At 37.0% G+C, this 24,701-nt stretch overlaps 1 protein-coding gene across 3 annotated transcripts in view; it reads left to right on the forward strand.

Moving 5' to 3' along the window:
- Hr38 (Hormone receptor-like in 38) overlaps positions 1-20,612 on the forward strand; it is a 76,633-nt gene extending 56,021 nt beyond the window's left edge. For 2 of the 3 annotated variants that reach the window (XM_069841533.1, XM_069841534.1), the window contains 5 exons: positions 7,658-8,253; positions 11,281-11,863; positions 12,583-12,785; positions 13,848-14,026; positions 15,871-20,611. In XM_069841533.1, coding sequence (XP_069697634.1) covers positions 7,658-8,253; positions 11,281-11,863; positions 12,583-12,785; positions 13,848-14,026; positions 15,871-16,127 — 1,818 coding nt within the window. In that variant the 3' untranslated portion in view covers positions 16,128-20,611. Of the gene's footprint in view, positions 1-7,657; positions 8,254-11,280; positions 11,864-12,582; positions 12,786-13,847; positions 14,027-15,870 lie in introns of all 3 variants that reach the window. The other variant, XM_069841532.1, reaches the window with a different exon arrangement.
- Positions 20,613-24,701: the final 4,089 nt, after the last annotated feature.

The following is a 24,701-nucleotide window of genomic DNA, read 5'->3' on the forward strand; positions in this document are numbered from 1 at the left end:
CATCATATTTATAGTTCGAAGTAGGCCTAGTCCTATATCAAAATAAATACGAGTTAAATACATCGTGTTCCGTTCATACCTCCCATATATATTAACATAAAGCATGAAGTAAGAAAGTTGGGGAAATGTAAGAGCATATCAACAACTTTAATGAAAATGTATCAGTAAATCTCTGCAATGACAACATCCAACCTGAAATTGATTTCTTGACACGTTCTTTCCAATTTGTTCATTGTTACCATAACAAGCAAATCACAAATTAATACGGTGTCGTTAAGTTAGAAGGTCATGTACATATAGGCTTATAAGGACCTTAACTTACACCCACAAAAAGAAATCCAGTGTAATGATACCGAGTGAATATGGTGGCCATAAAATGGGTCTGTTATGTACTCTATCCAGTATCTATGTACTCGTACTGTACTTTGTTCCATAGTGTCTGACAGGCGTTGTAAACATTGCCGGCAGAGAAGGAGAGAAGTATAATTGCTATTCAACCAATAGCAGAGGTCTCATTCCACACTTTTCTTGAAGTTGGGCGGAGGTAGAACTCTTCAGACCGCCCGACTTCAAGATAAGCGTGGAATGAGACCTCTGCCATTGGTTGAATAGTAATTATCCTTCGCTCTCCCTTTCTCTCTGCCGGCAATGTTTACGTCTCCTGTGAGACATTCTGGAACGAAGTATAGTAATGTATTATTCACAGATTGTCGAGCCTACATACTCCAATGAAAGACAGCCTCATCCTGTTGAAATAGCACATCAGCTATTTAAGAATACACACACTGTTTCATATGCCAAGGTTCAAATTCGAATTTCCACACGTTCAACACGAACACATCCGAAACAGTAAAAAACTCAATGTTTGGTGTTGCCCGATGGAAGACAAAATTTCCAGGCCATTATTTTTCTACGAAGCTACAGTAAACAACGACGTGGCATTATGGAACAGTTCTAGTATTACAAATTAGCCGATCTGCAGCCCAACGTATTTCTTCAACGGGATGTGGTTGTCTCACGTTGAGTCTGCAGGTTTCAAAAGTCTCTCAGTGACGCATTTCCAGGTCACTGGATCAAAAGCAATGGACACATTTCCAGGTCAATGGATCGGAAACAATGGACCCATTTCGTGGACACCATGTTCACTCGATATTTTTTCCATGGATTTCTTTTTGTGGGACTATGTTAAGGTCACTGTGTATGCTTCTAAAGGTCCAACCTCTCACTTTTACGAACCGCAACTGTAACATTGTTTAGGTAACAATGGATATGTTGGAAAGAACATGGCAAAAAATTGATTTCAGGTTGAATGTTATCATTAACGCCAATGGATCACATGTAGATTATTTACTAATAAACATTAATTAAATTATTTTGAGTTGCTCTTGCATTTCATGCAATTTCACGTCCCAAACTATTTCTACTTCATGTCATATTAATGTGGGAGATTTGAGAGGGAACAGTGTTTTTTAAATTTATAATTAAAATAGTCTATGTATATGTAAAGAAGACTTTGGATTTTCTCTATGCATTAGCTAAGATTTTATTCTTCTGATGTTCCGTGACTACTTGCTGGGAGAACGAGAAAATCGCAGTGAAAACGGGTCTACATTGCCTACATTGACAACGACAGAACGCTCAATGTTACAAAATTCCTACCTACACAAAGTAGAGTGCAATGTTATTTAAAATATTAACATTTTAAATTATATTTTCAGTAATTAAAGTTGCACAAAAACAAGTCAAAAAATATTTCGATGTTATAATTGAAGTAAACTACATCTGTGAAGAATATGTTGGGTTTCTCAACCAATTTCTATGACATTTCTGAGTGATATTACAGGTCCTTCCTATATAAATCAGGATGCTGTGTTACCGGTACTTAAAGTGTTACAATTTTAATTAACTAACATTTAACTAACGTTAAAATTGCACAAATATCAATGAAAAATATTTTGAGACATAACCGCAGTGAACTACATAATTATGTGAAGAATACTTTGGGGTTTTCAACAGATTGCTGGGGTGTTTGGAAACTCTTTCTGTGATTCAGAGTAATAATTATAGAATACTCTTGACATTACAGATTCTTCCTGTACAGAACAGGGTGCTGTCTTACTTGAAATGTTAACATTTCTAATTAAATAACATTGTAACTAAAGTTAAAAGTGCAAAAAGAGGTAAAAAAGATATACTATAACTGCAATGAACTACGTTTCTCTGATGTTTCGAAACTGTTTAGTTGTTTACAGATTCATACAGGTTCATAACTCTCAAGAAACTAAGAGTTTTTCTTCGTGTTGTCTTGACAAAGGAACCTTCCAAAATTGTCAGGTCAGTGTGAGAGAACGTAGGTAAGTTTTTTAAAACAAGATTCTTTCACGGTATCTTACTGACAACTGTTTCGTTCATATAAGAATTAACCAATGGAGTGTGAGAAAGAACCTGTTAAATTTCAATCAATCAGAGCCATCTAATACTGTAATATTATCGATTTTATATTGTCACTTTTATTTTGTTGCTGATGTTTCGCAGTTGTGTTTATAAATAAATAATAATAATAATAATAATAATAATAATAATAATAATAATAATGGTTTATTTAACCTGGCAAGTTATGAGGAAATGAGGAATATCATAATATAATTATCAATAAATTCAGAGATAATAAATCAACATCAATTCCTCAGCATCAGGAACATACAAAAAATATATATCTTTTTTCGCAATATCACATCCGTAGTAAAATATGCATATAATTAAATTTGAATTTTTAAATTTCATTGTATTTATAATAAAAATGACTCTTTTCATTATTCCGTGCTTTCTTCTGCTTTTCTTTACGATTGCGAATGAAATTTTATGGTACGATACAAGTATTATATTATGCCTATTCATTCATTCATTCATTCATTCATTCATTCATTCATTCATTCATTCATTCATTCATTCATTCATTCATTCATTCATTCATTCATTCATTCATTCATTCATTCATTCATTCATTCATTCATTCATTCATTCATTCATTCATTTATTTGCGAAGTAGTCTTATTAAATATCACACTAGGTTTTATTTCCTTAGGGTAAATTTATCGACAAAATGAGAATCTCTTGTGTTGTCTATAATAATTTCATGGCCTAACTATGAAGCGTTTTCGAGACCTATATCCTGTGATGCACTCTTAAAGATAATCTGTAAAACAAATCTTTAAGCCCTAGAAAAATTAAGAAACAATGTCAGTTCCTAAATAACCCAAATTAGGCTACATGAAATTAGTAAAACTGTAGAGCGTATGGAACTATTTCGGTAAACATGTGCCAGAAATTGTTTGCACGAAAAGAGCTGGCAATTTCAGCACTTCCCCGCTAACTAGTAGGTGCGTGTCCTTCCTTTATGCTGCTGGTTAAGGATAGACTTTAAAAATAGGAGGAGCTTTCTAACCGCCGACAACTGTGTACGGGCTTGCCGGGAGACATGCCGCTAAGACTGCGGTCCGGTTATCCAATTGGTGTCCCGGTAGTAAGAATATCCCTGTAAGGAAGTTACGAAGTAGGCTATGTAGAAGTATTAGTCGAACGCAGAGTACGCAACGGCTAAGAAACACGGTTCTAATCTTGATTGAGAACATAGTCTTGGGTTCCAATCTCCTCTACAACACTTGTGTTTTCCATTTTAAAACGGGTGGTGTTCGTAATCACGTGACGGGAGTTCCCCTGTATTCTTGTTCAAATATTGATTTGTTATGTTAAAATATATTATTCAGTTATAAATATTAAATTTTATTTACTGATCCTACTGTTTATAAAAAAATAGTTTAAAAATAGGGGTCCTAAAATCAATTCCCTCTCGCATTAGCCTCTTATGGGCCTTGAACAACAAAATTGTTTAGGTTAACTTCAGCGCCCAATAAATTGTATATAGGGTTGTTTCCGATCTCTGATAACGAATTTGAATGGCATCATGTGCTTCAGGATTCACACGACAGCTGAACTGTGGCGCGAGGTGACAGACTAGTATTGAGTGATCTCATAGTCAGAGTGCACGGCGACTCACAGCAGAAATTCCCAAGAAAATCGAGCCTTTTTGGTAGGGATACATAACAACCCTTTCCTTTGGTAAAGCTCGAATGGAATTAATTTGTATCATCTCGTGGGGTGCGGCGACTTGTGACGGGGGTGGATTTGCTTGCTTTTTCCATTCTGGAATTAATCCCATCCGAGCTTTGCCAGTCTTATTAGGTACACACAAGATGCCTTTCTTGGAAATAACGAAACCACGTGTTTTGCAAGCTCCTATGATTTTCACGTAACTGTACTTGATGTCGGAAAAGGTTGTTGTGTACCCCTCCCAATAAAAGACTCGATTTTCTTGGACATTGCTACTGTGATACATCGTGCACTCTGATTATGAAATCACTCACTACTGGTCTGTCACCTCTTGCCGCAATTCAGCTGTCGGTGTGATTCCTGACGCACATGACGTCATTCAAATCCGTTATCAGAGATCGGAAACAACCCTCTGTATTACTAAATAATTTTTTTCTTCTACATACTTCCTAGTACAACACACAATGTACTACTCTATCATCCAATTACAAAGATACTCTTTTCTTACCTTTATAAAACTACATCCGTGTGGATAAATCGAATCAAACATCTTCAATAATGTAAATTTAATTAAATTTCCACAAGGACACACGTTAGCTGTGCAGACACTTGCATAACTCTCCAGTTTCTAAAAATATCGGCTGCTACAGGTTACAATGTTCTGCATTGGATTCCAACACTTACTTAATAATAGGCCTATACACCGGAGTCTCAAATTAGGATAGACTCTCATATTACGGTTACCTAAGTCCGAAGACTGGTTGGAATCTCATAAGTGACACCAATAAAACATCTCTCTTGAGGCAACTAAGCCAGGAGATAATGGGGTAGGGTGGCCAGTTCCTTTCCTCCTTCATTGCATACATCGCTGACTGGTAACATAGTTCACTAATCAGACTTCAGATGTATGCTATGCTTGATATCTAATAATAGATGATCAGAGAGAACCTCAATCAGAAAAATTACCCTATCAACAAATTAATTCAATTTATAAATCAATTAATTAATCGCTAATTGAATCAAGTAATCAATCACTCTATCAATTAATTAATCACATCTGAAATAAACGTGTATAGTTTTATAGATCAGAATGCGCGGTAGATACAAAAGTACTGGTGTACTGCTATATAATTAAACTAAGCTCTGAACATAAATGAGATATTTCGCTTCTTGTTTCGCGGCAGAAAGAAATGTCGCAGTATAAAATTACTGATCCATAATTTAACGTTAAACGAACGCCAAAAAGTTTCAACTTTCCATTTACATGCGAAACGAACGGGGTGACCCATAACGAGTGTGTCATAAACAGCGATCGCTGAAAACGTGTTTCGAGAGGATGCCAGTGGCACATTCTACGTTAGGGAAACAACCAATTAACTATCAGTGCAATCAAGGAGGCATTGACGAATAACAAGTTTCTGAGTAGAGATTTCTGTGCAGGCGGACATGTGTTTTTATAAAAGCCAATTAAGTAAAAATGGTTCAGCAAAAGCTTAGTGACGTATTTATGGACAATAAGACATACCTTCGGTATATTGCTACATTCTATTAAATTCATTAACACTGTTTTGAATATATACGTGGTGGATTTTACGTGTTTCTGAAGCAAAGTAAAAAAAGGAGAGAAAGATAATGTTCCAAGACCTTGTTTTAAGTTTTGAGAACTAAAATAATTTTCAATTAATTTAGTATGTGGAATACATTAAAATTAGATACAGGTTTTAATCTTAAAGTCTTAATGAGAGTGAAAAATAAAATCACTCTTTATGAATGTAGAGACAAAACTTATAGTCCGATTGATAATTAAATCTCTAGGGCCTAATTAAATGGTTGTATACTGTAGCTACCAGAGAAACAAATCATTTTAAAGTAGCTATTTCACTTAACTGTGAGGTTGTTAATGTCCGAATAACAGTTCAGTAATATACATTCTATTTTTTTTTTCCTTTTTACACACCTTTATTAGAGACATGGACAAATTATTTGAGTCAGAATTCAAATTTATTTATATTTTCTATAACCATGCAACTTTTAAGTAAAATAATACGTTTCTAGATGTTTTTTATTTCATACATTGATAACAATGAAGCACAGAAATAAATGTATAAAGTTTCTGAACTAGCCACTTTACGTTCTTCACATTACTAAGCTGATTTTATTGGGTTTTTAAATTAATAATTACAAGTAACATAATTTGGAATATTGGGTAGCTATGGTGTGTAGAAATTTATGCTCATACTGAAGAATGTTAGGTTTTATAATTTTAAAAATAAAATACAAAATGTTGCTTTACTCAAATTAGCTTTAAGCGTCATGACACATTTTAGAATAGGTGTACTTCCTAGGACTAGCTACATAACGACACTTCAAGAGTAATTTGGTTAAACATTCTTCTAAAAAAAAGTGAACAGTACACTAAACCTTCTCAATTTGCTGCATGAAGTGAAATTTGGATGTAGTTAAGAAAGTGCACAACACTTATCACTTCCCAGTCTGCAGGATGACATTGAAGTCTGTGGTCTCCAACAAGAAGATAGAATGGAAATATGTTTTTTTTTTTTTTTTTTCGGCAAAACAAAAGGCTACATTCCTTCAGATCAGAAGAGGAACGAGAACATTTCAGAAGAACTAAAAGTGAAGTTAGTCTCAAAAAAAAAAAAAATAATAAGTCGAAAAGCATGAAGTTATTGCATATAACTTTTTTGAAAAAAGATGAAGAAGTGATGGGATTTTAAAATTCTATTGATTACGTGACTACGTCGCAATAACTGGATGATATCTGTTCCATTCGTACAATACTCCCCTCGTATGAGATAAACTATTCCTATACTTTCATTTGTTTTTAACAATACTCCTATAATATTATCACAGTCTAGTATATACAGTCACGAAGCTCAATATGTAATAAATATGCATCCATAGATAGTTGCTAACCACTAGGATCGCTACTATTGCCTCATTACAAGCAATGGGAAATAGTACCTGCACTGTCTATTGTTCCTAGTACTCTCATCAACTCAAGCTTCGTGACTGTATATACTAGACTGTGATATTATGATGACTCATCTTACAGTTCAAGTATAGTAGGCCTATTGTGTTTTCTCGACGGTCCGCAACCGCTGTATGGTGTCAATACTTCCTGTTACACATAAAATATGGCATTTTTCCCATTTGTACCTCAAGTGAAGACGTAATCACGTCAAAACAAAGCCTAGAGTAATAATAGAAGACAAAATATTTATAGACGAAAAGGGATATATTTGAAAAAAAATTGACTGAGGCCGAACGAGCTGTACTGCATTATAGTACGGGGTTGATGATGATGATGATGCTGATGATGATGATGATGATGATGATGATTGTAATTTTAGTCATAGTGACATCGATTGTGATGATATGATGATCGTGATGGTAACCTTCTGGAGCTGTTTAAACATACTGAGTGTAATTTTCACTAGGATGTCTTGTCTGTGCTAAGGTACGCAACCTATCGACATGGTAACCGCCTTGGTGCAGAGTTCTAAGCAGCACTTTCTGCTTGTTGCAGGCACCCTTCGGATCGAGCAGTTTCGCCGACCTGCTGTCCGCCCCCTACTCTGAAGACACAGGAGCCCTCTCGGAGGAGCTCGACCCCTTTCCGGACGTAGTATTCCACCCCAACCCTCACCAAGAACCACCCCCGCCCCATCACGAATCTCCCGGAGGAGGCGCGGGCCCCCTGAGCCCCGTTGGATCCGGAGCCCCCCTTCCCAGCTTCCAGGAGACCTACTCCCCCCGCTACACGCGCCCCGCAGACCTGGCCGGCACTTCCCACCAGCACGGCTACAAGATGGACGAGGAGTGCTACAACGTGCCCACGCCCTACAACCACAACCACCACCACCCCCACCACCACCCCGCTGTCGTCCCGACGCCGACGCCATCTCCGTACGACTTCCAGCCGACGCCGCCACAGCCGGCGCCTTACTCGCCGTACTTCCCACCGCAACCTCAGCAGAGTCCTGGCTTCGATCCCACGCCGCTTCCGCAAGACACGTACTCGCTGCCCCACTTTCCCAGTACGTCCGAACTCCACGTGACAACGACGCTGAGCCCGCGGCAGAGACGAGCGTCGCTACCCCTGCAGAGATCAGAGTCCACCAGGTAAGCATGGACAGGCCGCGACGAAGAAGGCAGAGAAGGAAGATGACAAAGATGATGGTGGTGATGATGATGATGATGATGATGATGATGATGATGATGATGATGATGATGATGATGATGATGCAGAGTAAAGCAAAAAAGTAACTGTACAAAAGAATCTGTTTGAACGCTGATTGGCTATATTATCGAACAATAACATGTTCAACTTGCCTCCCTTCATTACCAACAGCGTGTTTCATTGACCATGGCGGAAGAATGACACGGCGTTATAGCCATGATAACACACTCAACGTAGTTTCGAAGCTGTTGCATATATTTGTGAAGCACTCTTCTTTCAAATGTCTCGCACATACGCGTCACTTAACGTCAGATCAGGGCTACGGGATGGGTAGAGTAGATCTGTTCCTCGTCACACAATTCTTCCTGGAAAGAGCAGTGCTGTGTTACCCTGGCCCACATGTGGAGTTCCTCTGTCTTGGTTGAACATATGTTGTTCAAATTCCAGACCAGAAAACAATTGCAAATCAGCCTGAAAATGGTTAATCACTTGTTTCTTGTGTACGGCAGCAATAAATCATTATTTCTTACCCATTGTTATTTTTCACGAAATAGAGTAACCACGTTTGGATATTGCAGCCCACACTATTGACTCTTCTGAATGAAATGGTATTTAGACATATTTATGTGATTTCTCCTAATCCAAGAAATGCATGTTCTGCTTCTTGATATGTCCATTTAACAAAGTATGACATTCATCTGACCACCACTAATTCTTCAGATACTTTTTTGCTACATCCTGTATAATGAATTGCCTGAGTTTGTTTATCACTTGTTTTGCTTGACTTGGCTTGCGATGGCGGACCCTTCACGGGTCCATGAACCGAAGCTGCCTAAATGTAATGGTTTTTAATTGGTTTATTTTACGACGCTTTATCAACTACTATTGTTATCTAGCTTCTGAATGAAATTTAGATGATAATTTCAGCTCCGCAAGTTACCCAGCTCTTAATGGGTTGAGGGGAAACCCCGGAAAAACCCCAACCAGGTAACTTATCCCAACAAGGATTTGAATCCGGGCCCGCTCGTTTCACGGTCAGGCGTGCTAACCGTTACTCCACAGAGGTGAACATGTCATGATGATTTTTCCAAATCCGATGGGTTGCATTCGTGAGTCCAAAGTCGACAAGCGGGCCATGTTGCCTCAGCCTTGCAGAACAAGATCCCAGTCTCAGACGAGACCTTGTAACAGCAGGACCTGGAGTCCTAAGCCCTTATAATCTACATCAGCGTCGGAAACCCGTACTATCCCTAATCCAACCTAGATGATAGATAAAATTATAGAGAGGTGGAAAGCGTTGGTGGAATGAAATAGGGAAACGAGGGGACCCCGAGAAAAATCCGCTCTTACTGTGTCTTGAAAGTGGTGTAATAATGTTGTCGCTTTATAAAACTCCCTCGAGCCACTGCTGTCCTTTACAAACACACTGTACAACGTCTGTTTTATCCACCAAAGATTTCATCACGACCAGACCGGCAATCAAACCCTGGCTACCTGGAAAGAAGACCAGCGTGTACAATTTCCTTGTGTGCAGTTCGGTGACTTCTTTGAACGTCCACTTGAAGCCCACTGAACAGATTTACGACTTCCTACTAAAACAGCCTTGACCACCCCTAATCACATGTTGCACATTTGCCACAATCCTAGCGACCCTCGACCCCTCAATGACTGCTACTTCAGGTCATTCATACATGTGGCAACTCTTACTCTGTGTGAAGTTGAAGGGAAATCATCAGTTTTTCTAAACGAGGGTTGTGATTGGTTATTAACAGGCGACGACAAGATTTTGTTGCAGTAAAGAAAGATATTTACTTATGACAAGCAATTTAGTAGAGGGTCAGTCAGTGTACAAAGTCTTTTCTACTAAACTACACTCGAGAAATTGAACGAACTATAGCGTTGAGTGTTCACTCGTGTACAGTTTCGCATATTTTGTTCGCAGAATGAGGTGTTAATACAGGGCGTCTACAAATGATTCAAACGGTTTCAAAAATTACTGTAGGTATATTATTTAACATACGATCATAGAACTGTACAGTTACATAGGAAAACTCGCCAAGGGTTTTTTTTTTTTTTTTTTACATCTTACAGGTGCTTGATATGTGTTCCTGTAGTAACTCTGCACATATCAACTCTGCACTCAACTTCGTCTCACATTCGATATAACATGTTTCTGTGAATTTGAGCAAAGGCGTCAATGATACGAGCCCAGAGTTCTGGCAGATCAGCCGGCAATGGTGGCACAAACATTGAATTCTTTACACATCCCCATATAAAAAGATCACAAGGGTTTACGTTGGGAGAACGTGTAGACTATGACAGCAGTTCGCGATCAAAACTTTCCAAACTGTCGATCGTGGAATGTTTAATTCACTGTTTCCTCTGTGAGTTTGACTTTTGCGGGATACGCGCGAAACTTTACCGTAAGCGCACTACTTTTGCTTCGGGTACAAGAGGGGAACCCGTTGATTTCCCTATACAAACTGTTCATATCATCGCCGAATGGAGTTGGAACTGAGTGTATCTTTATGCAATTTTTTTCTAAAGTGTCGCGAATGAAGTTACTGTTTGTCGTCATCTTATAACTGAACGCTTTCGCGGCTGCAGGCGGAAACATGCTTTCCGGGCAATTGAAACAAAACTTTAAGAGATACTCATTTATAATACCAAACGCGATCACAAAATCTCCAATAATACGGTAATTAAAAAATCATGAAGCTGCTCCAATCATTTGTAGACACCTCGTATTTTGCCTCACCTTCATAGCAAACGCTATTTCCTGCGTACTCGTAGAAACTTAGAGAATCAGCTTCAAAACATCCTTCTTCAGTGCTTGACATTATGGAAATAGTAATAAGTTATAGGGAAAAGCAACTTTTGCGGGTGAGGACATGAATGATGGTTGTTTGCAGATCGAAGTTTTATTGTGTACGCTATAATTCTCAACGATGCATTCCTCGACATTGCAGCAGCAGCGAGTCCCCGAAGCTCCGGCTGGGAACGTTACCTTCCGGGGGACCTGCGCCCTCAGCCTCGTCGTCGGCGTCGTCCTCTCCGGGCTGCGGCGGACTGAGTGACGTAGCAGCACCTCCCCCCACCCCGTCGGCCCCGTCGACGCCCAGCACGGGGGGCGCGGTGCCCCGCACCAGCAGCGGTCCCGCACCCCCGTCCCCGTCGCAGCTGTGCGCCGTGTGTGGGGATACCGCCGCCTGCCAGCACTACGGCGTCAGGACCTGCGAGGGCTGCAAGGGTTTCTTCAAGAGGACCGTGCAGAAGGGCTCCAAGTACGTGTGCCTGGCAGACAAGGCGTGTCCCGTGGACAAGCGGCGTCGCAACAGGTGCCAGTTCTGCCGCTTCCAGAAGTGTCTGGCCGTGGGCATGGTCAAGGAAGTGGTGCGCACAGACTCGCTGAAGGGTCGCAGGGGCAGGCTCCCCTCGAAACCCAAGTCGCCTCAAGAATCGCCCCCCAGCCCGCCTGTCTCTCTCATCACAGCTCTGGTGCGAGCCCACGTGGACACGACACCCGATCTCGCTAACCTCGACTACTCTCAGGTGAGTTTGAGCATTGCCCAGTAGTACACTTTTGCGCTCGCGTGTGAATCGCGTCACTAATATAGACATCCAGTGTCCGAGCCTACCTTCTGTTATAATTTTAATAATATGTCCTCCCACAGAGTTGTGACTCTTGAGTAATGTTTTAACAATGTCATGACACATTAAATTTAAATGGTGGCCCAGTACTCATTTAATGCGTTTATTTTTATCAAATAAATTACAGTGGATCCTTAATTTTTCGAAATCGGAACGATGTTCATATTAACTTTTTTTACTTAAAATGGTTTGAAGAACCACATCCATAAGCTATTACTTTTCTTCGTCAATCACACTTTAATTACCGAATTTTTGTGTTATTTTACTCGTAGTTGTGGTTATTTTGCATTTGTGAAATGCAAAAATGAATCTTCCGAAATTATTTTATACAAACAAACCCAGAATATTGTGTTTAAAATTTATCAGCGGGCCCTGCTTCCAAAGCAAAGCAGAGAAGTCAGTATGGTGGCACTCAAGCTGTATCTCTTTTTCTTTCTCTGCTCGGTACCTCTTAGCCACTTGCATTCGTCTCTATACCAAATTTATTTATGCATGAGATATATATATATATATATATATTATTATTATTATTATTATTATTATTATTATTATTATTATTATTATTATTATTATTATTATTAGCATACAATATATAGTAAAAGAATGCGTTTTTCTTTTAGTATCGTGAACCCACACCAAATGAACCCCTCATGAGTGAAGCAGAGAAGATCCAGCAATTCTACAATCTCCTTACTACATCCGTAGATGTTATCCGAACATTTGCTGATAAGATTCCGGGTTTCACGGAGTTGAACAGAGATGACCAGGAACTGCTCTTCCAGTCAGCTTCTCTTGAACTTTTCGTGCTGCGTCTTGCACATAGGTAGGTATTACTCATCTACAAATCACAATTTCCTTTCCTTCATTCTTCAGCACTCAGAAAAACTTTAAAACCGGACATGTTATAATTGATATAAATACTTTAAATACATACATACATACACACATACACACATACACACATACATACATACATACATACATACATACATACATACATACATACATACATACATAGTATGTCAATGAGAAATTTCCCCTCCCCCTTTACCTTTTTATCAATTCGAACACTAGTTACAAAGTAAACTGGAGCTATTAAAATCGGAATTATAAATTTAAAAATATAATATTAACCGAGATTTTCTCACGAGAGTGCATAAAACATACTATCATACTATTTTAAGACCGAAAATAAATCTATTATTGAATGTGCTCTTTATGTTGAGTACAATGCATGAGCAGAATAAAACGGAAGTGCGAAAGGTCACACAGTGTTTTCAAGTTGTGGCAGCATGTAAATAAGAACATATGAAGGATTCAGAACCATAATGGGCCAAACACCATTTACTAAAACCGTAGAAAACACGGGTTAAAATGAAGTTATTACCATAATTCAATGAAAATATATAGCAAGTAATATAAAGTACAGTATACACATTAAAACTAAATGATATGTCAATCTTCATTAAACTATGGTACATATTCACTTAATTTAACCCATTTTTAATAAATGGCGCTTGGCCCACTATGGCTCTGAACCCTTCATATTTTCTTGATTGAAATATGACTACCTTACCATAAGTCATTATTGTTATCTTTGGAGGGAAAGGACTAATTTTCCCTGAGCCTGAAGGGAAGTTCTCATGTTCAACTAGTCCTGGATTCATCATTGTCCACATAACTCCTGTGTCAACTTCATAACTTTGTAGTCTTTGAATCTGTTCTTTAGTTTTAGAGAATGTTGTCATCACAACTTCAAATAAGGAAATCTGTTAGCATTTCTCTTAAAATCTGTAACATGGTCAACTTCCGTAGGCTGACTGTAGTTTAGGTGTTCCTGATGAGTTACTACAATTTCTTAATTCACATTTCTCTTCCATAACAGAACTAGGCCAGATGACACCAAACTCACATTCTGCAATGGAGTAGTTTTGGACAAGCAACAGTGTCAACGAAGTTTTGGTGATTGGTTGCATGCCATCCTTGACTTCTGCCACTCTCTGCATGCTATGGATATTGACATCTCTGCATTTGCCTGCCTTTGTGCTCTCACACTTGTTACTGGTAAGTTAAGTCACTACAAGTTGGCTGAGTTAACAGAATACAATAATGCTCACTCAGTTGTTAGATAAATTAAATTGTGCTGTAGTAACATTGATAGAACTAATAGAACTTAAGACTATCTTCTTCATGTTCTTTCTGTTACAACTTTATACTTACCTGAATTCAGAAAAAATAATTAAATTCCAATTTTGCTGAATCTTGTTTTACAAAGTATCGGCACAGTCTAGTATATACAGTCACAAAGCTTGAGTTGTGATGGTGCTAGGAACAATAGACTGTGTCAGTACTATTTCGCATTGTCTATAATGAGACGATATTAACGATGCTAGTAGTTAGCAACTATCTATGGATGCATATTTACTATGTATTGAGCTTCGTGACTGTATACACTAGAATGTGATATCGGTACTATTGCTTCGTTTAACACAGCAATTAGCAACCTAAGATTAACTTTCTCGTTAGGTTTTATGCGTTCAACAAGAATTCAGTTCACTTATCATGTTGCAAATTGTGGTATATTACTATTTATAATTTGTTTTTCGAAAACGCATTAAGCATTGTTGTCAATAGATTCGGTAAGAATATCTGCAAAGTCTCAACAAACGAAGAGTTTGTTCATCTGCATTACAAAATTGATTATAATATGAAATGAAATGATAGAACAGTCACTCAACATATATATTTTTGGAGTCCAAATACATTTAAAGAATATTCAGGAAAATTCTGACAAGACAACCTGTGTTATTAGCAAAGACTGTGAACTTATTCTCGTCTATATTCTGCTGAATCTTTTAAACGATCTGAAAAGAATTGACAAAATTATACATTTCCTTCTGAAAGCAAAAACATTTCGCATATCTGTAGTGAGATTGAAAAGTAGTAACTTCTTATTTGATGATGAAAAATTGAATACACAAACACGCGTATTTTGGAAGCACTCTACATTTATCATTATTGTGAAGAATTATGATCGTTACTCATTGTATAGTTTTTTATTATTACATTTTCATGTAACTCTTGCATGAAATATCGTTATTAAAAACTACATACACTAAAGCCAGTATGAGTTAAATAAATATCTGAACTTCACCAAATCGGCATGTTTATTCACTTACGTAACATAACTTGTGTGTTTTTTATTTAACAATTACCCTAATAATTCAAGAAATGAAACCATTTTCTGAAATTATCGTAGTATGTATTTTCATACCTCATTGTAGATTTTTTAGGAATCATTGACACCGAGCCGATTTTCCATGCCCCTTCGTATCTTAATCTTCTTCAGTTTCAAAATCTACGATTTTAAATTCATTCACTTCCATTTATTCCAATTCTGATTCTTTGAGCGCGATACCATCTGTTATTGATTTAATATAATGGAGAATCACACAAACAAAAAATTTATTTGCATTTACACAAATAAATGTAAAATGACATAGCATCAAAATCCAAATCCTCCTTATAAATTCATTTCTTAAGAAAGTAATCAAGATTTTACATTCTTGTTTACTATACTGGTATAATAAAACAAAATATTTAATTATTTCAGTTAAATTAAATGATAATCGTCTAAAAATATTATGCAACACACGTTAAGTGCATCACAGAATGTCGGAAATAGAAAAGATTCGACTTCGTCTCTCTTTTTCTAACTTTTCCTCGATTCTGTAATTACACACTTACCGGTACTATACATGTATTGCAATATACAATATCCCGATTATGGGAACTGTATGTAGTTCGGAAACACACGATGTAAAACATATCAATTTTCTTCTAAGTGTAGTCATTTTGAAAGTTTAAATTTCTCTGCCCGTTTCATATAAGATTTCATTCTTTTGCAGAACGCCATGGACTGAAGGAGCCGCACAAAGTAGAGCAGCTACAGATGAAGATCATTGGCTCGCTGAGGGACCACGTGACATACAATGCTGAGGCCCAGAGGAAGGCGCACTACTTCTCGAGGCTGCTTGGAAAGCTACCAGAGCTGAGGTCGCTGAGCGTGCAGGGACTGCAGCGCATCTTCTACCTGAAGCTGGAGGACCTCGTGCCAGCTCCCCCCCTCATCGAGAACATGTTTGTGGCCAGCTTGCCCTTTTGAACTACTTGTCCACGTTTGCCAACTTCATGAGAAACCTTGGCCATCTCTTAAGTACAACTTCCATCCATTTGGAGGCTGGGCAATCAGGCAGTCCGACTCTTGTTTTCTACACAAGAAACTCTTTCGGGAAGTCTTCGTGACCTCCCAGCCAGTTACCACAACCTGATACACTCCCAGTCTCCTCATGCAACAGTCTGATCCAAGTGCGTGATGCCTTTGATAGAGACTTGCTGAATACTGGTTACCTGTAGCCAGTCCCTTGCCGTGCAATTCCCTCGAGAGACCTGCGCTATAGCCAGTCTACCCTCTAGATTGCCTTCCAGAGCTTCTATAGGGCTTGAGAATCCTATGATATGATCCTAGTTCCTTCCATGTGCTCGGCCCTTGAAGATGTTTGCAATCGTGTCCGAAAAATGCTCTGTAATAGAGCCAGTCTCGAGTGAGCGGTTGGTACCACTGTGATGCGCAGCCTATTTCTCTACCCATCCCTTCGTGTCTCTCTCTATCTCTTCTGGCTGTGGACTGAGAAAAAGAAGAGAAGGCAGTCATGACGTGTGAAGGGATCGCTGCACCTGTACTTGCACTAGTGGGAGTTGTTCTCCTAAAGTATTCCTTATATTCTACATTTCCTAACGAGACAAAATGTGATACGTGGTGACGGAGGCTGTAGTAACATTGTTAAACATAGGTTATTTTATTTGTGTTGCTCTTCGGTGTGCAATTTCATGGTTGTGTGTACGTGTGACTGTAAGAATGCATGTATGTATGGGTGTAAGCATGTAAGGTAAAGAAGTCTTTAATTTTCTCTAATGTGCAACTGTGTCGGATCTTACGCACAAGACAGAAATACTATATTATACTATATATACCTGTGGACATAACTGCAATATTTTATTATTTTAGCTTGTTAATTGGATTTTAAAGTTACCGTACGTTTTAAGATGATAGAGTAATATATACACACACATGTACACGAACACAGCAATGAGATGTGTCCAGATTTAACGAGGTATAAGGTCCAGGGAGCACAAGATGGAGCCTGAGCACTTGTTCCTCTTTCTGTCTTACCTTCCTTTCCCTTCATTTGCCCCCTTCCCCATACACACACGAAGCTGTTCTGTCCAGACAGATAAGCATAATCTGTGACAAACGTGTGCTCCCCTCTCGTTAGGTTCTCATTGGTGTTACCACAAGATCAGGATCTGTGTCTCAATCTATGATTACAACTATCTTTTCGAAACCAGAAATGGGGAATCCATGCAGTCACTGTTAACTTGCTACGATTCTTTCATTCGTATGATTCAGCACAATTGGGAAACCTTAATAGTAAATAACAGTCACTTAAAAATATTCATAATTAATTACAAAAGTCAACATCACCAGTGGCGTATCAAATAATTCGGGACTTTATATCAGTCACCTTTCTGGCGTCTTTTGACTCATTAATAAACATAAGTTATACTTCCCAGTTTGAGGAATGAGAAATAAAATCTGATTGCGTAAGAAATATTGACAATTTTTGGACCTCTTCTGACAGGAAATACCGGTATATGCAAATTTCCCTTTTCTTACATCATGCTGACTAATGTTGCTTTCGGGGTACAAGGAGTATAAAAAAGAGAAAGAGAGAGAGAGAGAGAGAGAGATTAAATTAACAAATGTTGAAATTTTTGAGCCCCGTTTAGCAAGCAGATACATCTAAGATGTTTTTTCTATATATAATGTAGATAAATATTAATTTTAATATAAGAAACTAGAAAAAATGTAACTGAAGTAATAAATATTAGACATTTCTTAACTCCTTGTAAGCAAATACATCCAAATTTCCTCTTACATATATTATGCAAGAAATAGTGAAAAAAATGAAGAAAATATAAACAAATGAAGAAGTCTTTTGAATAGGCCTAAGCTTACATGTTGCTTCAAGGAAACTGTGGGAGTTATAGAGGTGCCACTGGTAGTTGTAATTAATTAAATAACATATACTGTGTTTTGAAAAAAAATCAAATTCAACTATTACCATTCTTGAATTCATTATTTATTCCTAAATTATTACTTAATCAATCATATCACTCTGGAAATTGCATTTATAATTCTATTTCAAGAATTAAGATTTTCAGGTTTTCCACTTGAACATATAATTTAAAGATTCTAGTTTGAACTTACTTTGAAGTGCTGTGCTTGGATAATAGTTCAGCATATCTGAAATATTGCGGTTTCAGCATAGCTAACCAGGAAATTTGATTTTCTAACACTAGTAGAGCAGTGGGGTCAAGTGAGGAAGCACTTCAACTTGAATAAAAATGTATTTTTTCATTTCTGAGGGACGTAATACAAAATTATTTTCACAAAGCTCCTTAGTAACAGTGTCTGCCAATACCTCGTGTTTATGACTGTGACTATGTCTGAAGCATGCATACCTGAAGTTCCCCATCTCTGGTTACAATTGAAGCTGTGCAGTTTCAGCCAACAAGCAGTATATAACTTGTTACATTACTATTTGATGAATGGTCTTTATATCGGTGTAACAGATTTACTCTCCATTTGTCACTTTTGAAGAGGATAATATATTATATATATTGATACTATATTTTGAGGTACAAAGATAGAAAGGTTATATTTTAAATGAGGTGGTGAGAGAGAAGATGGTTGCAATGTGCCACAAGAGGTGATAGCATCGATGCCTAACATGATGTGCCGGATGTAACAGTTGAGTGTGCAAGTCAAACGAGTATTAAATAATTTTTCCATATATAATCATCATATCATTGACAGTGAGATGTTGTTAACTGAATTACATACAAAATAAGGAGAAAAAAAAGGGAAATTAACTTTTGTACTGCCTTGGAATATGATGCTGCCTTTTCAAAAGTGTAGGGACAATTATGGTAGATTGCAGTATGGCAACTAAGTGTTATCATTGTTGTCGTCTAGATGTTCGTTCTCTAGATATTTTCTTTGTCCCTTAAGTTCAGGAGAGTCATTTTGGTGTTGTGTTTAATGCCGATATCTCTGCTATGTACTGGTGTTTTAAATTTCCTCCAACAATGCATAACAAATTCATTTCTTCTCCCTTACCCCGTTAGCTGTGTCCAGTTTGACTGTATATTATTGTAATCATCGTATTGTGAGTGTGTTATTAGTCAAAGAGCTCTCTCCTGCAGATTTTGTTTGATTCTGTAGCAAAATTGTTGCACGATGATAGGTGCCATACATTGTAGTCACGTACTTAGTTACCACAAGATGATACATCACAAAGTATGAATGGTGCAAAAAGAAACTATTAAAGTATAGGATCTTTAGGTCACTTCTGGTCAAATTGAAAATATTAAAATTACTATTGAAACACTGCTTTTTGTACTTAAAACACATGTTATATATTTTATTTTTGTTTAGTTAAAAAAATGTTGCTTGGAAAATAAGTAAAGAATCTTCCAACCTTAATATTTTTAACTTATAAACTATTACAACCATAATGTATATTACTTAAAAATATAGAGACATATCATGATAATCCCATAAGCATGTTGTATATATTTTTTATGTCTACAAAGTTATTATCATTACTGCTACTACAGTTATTATTATTATTATTATTATTATTATTATTATTATTACCATTATCATCGACGTCATTTCCATTATCTATATTAATGTATTATTTCATTATGTTGGATTCAATCTCCTGTAAGTTTGAAACAGAACCTATTCATCCTTATAGGAATTACCATAAGAATATTTTGTACCTGCTTTTTTTTCTCTAAAAAAAGGCACTCTTCATATTGCCAGCCATATGTAACAATCTGCAGACAATGTGTTAAGGAAATTGCATGCTCTCAATGCAGATATAACAAACTTGCACTTATTTGTGATATTTTTTTGCACAGTGCAATGTTGTTTGTTGTTGTAGGTGACCATGATACCAAAGATATTTTCTGACCTACCATTATTACCATACCAAGAATGGTCACCTGGTAATGCTGAAAGAGAGTAACTATTTCCATGTTTTTTTTTTTTCTTTTTTGTACCAGTAGACATTATTTTGGGGAGCATCTTTTAATTCTTGCCATATACTTTAACATAGATGTGTTGGTTTGCTATTTCTAAGTGGATCTATATGATATAACTGGAAATATTGGGGTTATACAGCCATGAGAGACAGATTATTCACATGGCGTCATAGCTACCATGTTCTTCCGCCCTCCACATAGCCAGCCTCTTGGTACATGTTTGGACTCTTGTTACAAAATAAAGAGCTTTACATTGCGTTATTTCTGGCAGTCGTTCAAAATCTAATAATATTCCTTACTTCCTTTTAAAATGCAGCTTTATCTAGGTTCAAGTGATAAGTATTACAGCAATGTTCTCCTTGAAGATGAATGTTATCTGAAGAGCTTAGATTCCCACCTCACTCTTGATTACTGTCTTTTTAAAAGCCTATCACTCTATTTATCCTGAAGTGCATCTATCCTCTTCACATCCTCAATATGCTCCATGGTAAAAGTCCAGTTACATTCTCAGCTATTGAAACTTAACAATGCCGCCTTTCTTAGCAGTATTTCTTATACTAATTACAAAATATAGCTAGCCTTGCACCGTGATCAGTGACGTATTTATTCTTAGAAATATGACTACATTTCAATACTGTCAACATAACGAAAACAAAAGTACCAGAGTAAGTCTACACAACATAATGTAACGGGACAATGTAATCACAGTCTAATATCCTACAGTCAAGAAGCTTGAGGTGATTTTTTGCATTTCTCGTGATACCGTAAACTGGGGTTACTTTGAACACAAAGGAAACTTTGAACATTTTTTTCAGAAAATTATATTTAAGTTTCTACATGCTGCACTTGTTATCAATGGAGGCAAATTATCATGAAATCATTCTCATACCAAATTTACCTCCATCTATAACAAGTGCAGCATGTAGAAACCTAAATATGATTTTCTGAAAAAATGTTCAAAGTAACTCCAGTTTACGGTACAGCGTTTCAAGCGGATAGCAACTGAGAGTACTAGGAACAATAGACTGTGCTGGTACTATTTCGCATTGTCTGTGATGAGACGATAGTAGCAATCCTAATGGCTAGCAACTGAAGTTCAACTGTCATTGGATGCATATTCCCTACGTATTGAGCTTCATGACTGTATGTACTAGGCTGTGATGTAATAGTATATTACAATACAAGGTTGGAAAGTGCTTTTTCAAAATCGAGGAAAAGTTTGAAAAACGAGCTCTGCTCGTTTTTCAATTTCCAAGATTTTTTAATGCACTTCACAAACGTGTATTGTAGGCTATAACATTTTTGCACGATCATATTTTTAAAATTGCGAATACAATATATGTTGCATTGAAAATTTAGAGCAATATTATTCCAAAGCATTCGCAAAACTATATTGTACCGTAATACTAACTAGCCTAAGTAACAATAACTGCACTGTAATGGGTCTATTTCAGTGTAGTTTTATGTTATGAAGAATGGTTTCCCTAGCAACAAGTTTCTGTGTGGGAATTCTAACTTTCAAAGCCTAACAACAATAGTTGTAAATACAACAAAAAGCACGATCGTGCAGAAAAGTTAATCTAACTAATCTTACCTAACCTATCCTACGTTAAAAGTACTATAAACCTAACCAAATTTAGCCTACACTACCTAACCTATACTATACAACTTATCTATCCTAAGGTAAACTAAAAAATCTGAGTAAACCTATCCTGCAGAAACAAGAAACCTAAGTAGTATCTCTGAGTCGACGTAAAGGAATGCAAGACAGCTTAAACTAAGGAAAAACAACGTACCAGTAAATAATGCAGAGCACAAGGCAGACATTGAAGACTGCAGCGACTGCTATTCATATTAGACTATTCAGATGCCAGTGAGTGTAAGTCAGGAATATTAAATTATATATTCCGAAGTGATATAGGTGGCAGTAGTGTTAAAGTTGTGTAATCAAGATGTGTATATATATATATATATATATATATATATATATATATATATATATATATATCTCCATATTTTCAATGGACAACTCTCGTATATAAATGATACAAAATATAAATGGCTGATGCTTTGTGTGAGCTATTACAGAAATAACATAACAATAATATTCCTTTTTCTGAGATTTTCTGTTTTTAACATTTTAAAACTTTAATTATGAGCCTTATACACAAAACAACAATACAATACAAGTGCACACCGCATGTTACGACAGGGAAGCAGAGAACAGCTGATGTGCGCCTGGTGGCAATAAAACAACGACTTGCTACCGAAAACGCCTATCTCAGTTTCACCCCCTGGCCTTATATCAGTGACTTACACTGATACGCTTATGAGCTGTTCATATGTCTGTTTATTTGTCTATGGTTCATAATCCTCATTAGAATCTATTACTCTGTCACCTTCGAGAGAATATGGCAATTATCTTTAATATCTATAGGTTTATTGCAATTGCTCGCAGCTGCGATTTTGTTAGTGACTGGCGACTAAGTTATATCTCAAATCTGGGGAAGTAATTGGATAATAGCACATCCTTAGACTTGTCTACAAAATTACTGTAATTATTCCAGCAAGATTGTTGTTTGTTGTTTAGTCAACTGTCCAAAGACAGGTTTGAACCTCATAAGTGAAAGTGACACCAATAAGACATCACTCATGAGGAACTAAGCTAGGAGATGATGGGGTAGGGTGGCCAGTTCCTTTCCCCCCTCCATTGCTTACATCGCTGACATATTACACAAAGAGACTTCAGATGTACCGGTATACAAACAATTATCGTTATTCCTATGATACATATCATCAAGTGAGATGTAGGCCTATTGTCTGATAATAGATGTACAGATACAGAAATAAAATTTGAAGCTCCCTTATTGTATAAGTTTCGCTTACGTACAGTAAACAAGAGCCCCTGTATATATACTTGTGGACAGTCGTGCGAAATTGTTGCCTACATACAGGTAGACTCCCATCAACACTCGCTCCAGATTTTAATTCCGTATGTGTACATATCAGCCAGAACCTCAGTCAAAGCTAATCCAGCAAGGTGATGGGTTTAAACAGCATCACGTCACCTAGCTTTAGGTGGTGTTAGTTTATAAATGTGCATCAGAACGACTATGAAGCTGACCCTGTTACCAATTGTAGAGCAATCGATGACATCAGTTATTGAACGAGTCCTTGAATTCAGACTTTCAGGATCAAGACTGAATGAGGAGAAGAATAATATAATAAAGAGGTAAACTGTCATTTCAAAACAGTTTATGCTGTTTTTACAAGATACAAACAATCAGAGCAATGACATACGTACATACTTCATCATCATTAACTCTGCAAAGCCTGAATTAATTTTTATTGGACATTTTAAAAATATTTGCTTTATTCAACTATATTTATTCTTAATAACATGACAAATACATTTCGACTAAACATGTCACACTTTGTGAAAAATGGCCAATGGAGTTTTTATTAAAAAATGAAAATAATACAATACAATACAAAATAATTGAAGAAACGATTAACAAAATGTGGAATTAATACTATTTTCATTTTGAATTGAAAGCACTCAATACATAGTCCAACATTACATTTTAGCATTGGAATATAGGCCTACTCTGGATTTTGAAACTTTCATATGCACAATGGAACCACTTCTTATACTTGGTTGGGGCGACAAAATGATCCAGCCTATCATATCTGATGTCTGACACCCTTGAGTTTGTTCCTGTGCAGAGAGCCTCTGGTGATCATCCAGACCTTTTGATGGAGTCCGTGCCTGGCAGTGTTAATTTAATAAAAAGATGCTGGCATGTGTGTGTCACATATTAATTTTTTGTAAAATGGCTCATACTGAGAGAACATTGAGGTTATTATTTGTAGAATTAATAGAGAAACCTTTTTCAAATTTGGCGTATGAAACGAAGTGAGCTTACAAAGATTGGAAATCGATAACACATTTACATATAAAAATGACGGATGGAGGAAGACAAAATAGAAATTTACAATTTTCATGGTATAAGAAATATCCTTGGCTAACAGGGTGCTCTGAGGCAAATAAGTTATATTGTTATACCTGTATTCTGTTTGAGGGTAAAAATGAGTGGGCATCATCTTCTTGTGGGGTGTGTGTCACAAAAAAATTTGATAGTAAAGCCGAGAAACATCTGCTGTATAAAAAGATACAAGGTAAGCAGATTTTTTCAGCCTAGTCAGTAGTTACACCTTAGCTCCGCCCTGCAAATTAATATATCCTAGTTTTGCAAAGTTTTATGACTTGTAGACCTGTAATGATCAACAATACTGGGTGTTCATTTCAAAGTGTGTCATGATGTCACTGTTGATAAGTCAGCGATTTGAAGCAAGTTTCAGTTTTTGTGTCAGAGAAGTTGCCTGTTAATCAAGGCGTTCAATCTGAACTTGAGAACATGTACGGTATAACTTGAACGTCGTAGCAACAGATGGCGGTCTGTACGGTCTGTGTGCTACCATAACCTCTTTCGAACTGTCTTTTGCACGGCCAAGTCGTACACAGGGTATTTGTTGCGTACGGCAACATTCCACAATACAAATC

This window comes from Periplaneta americana, chromosome 12 (genome assembly GCF_040183065.1).
Source record: "Periplaneta americana isolate PAMFEO1 chromosome 12, P.americana_PAMFEO1_priV1, whole genome shotgun sequence".
NCBI lineage: Eukaryota > Metazoa > Arthropoda > Insecta > Blattodea > Blattidae > Periplaneta > Periplaneta americana.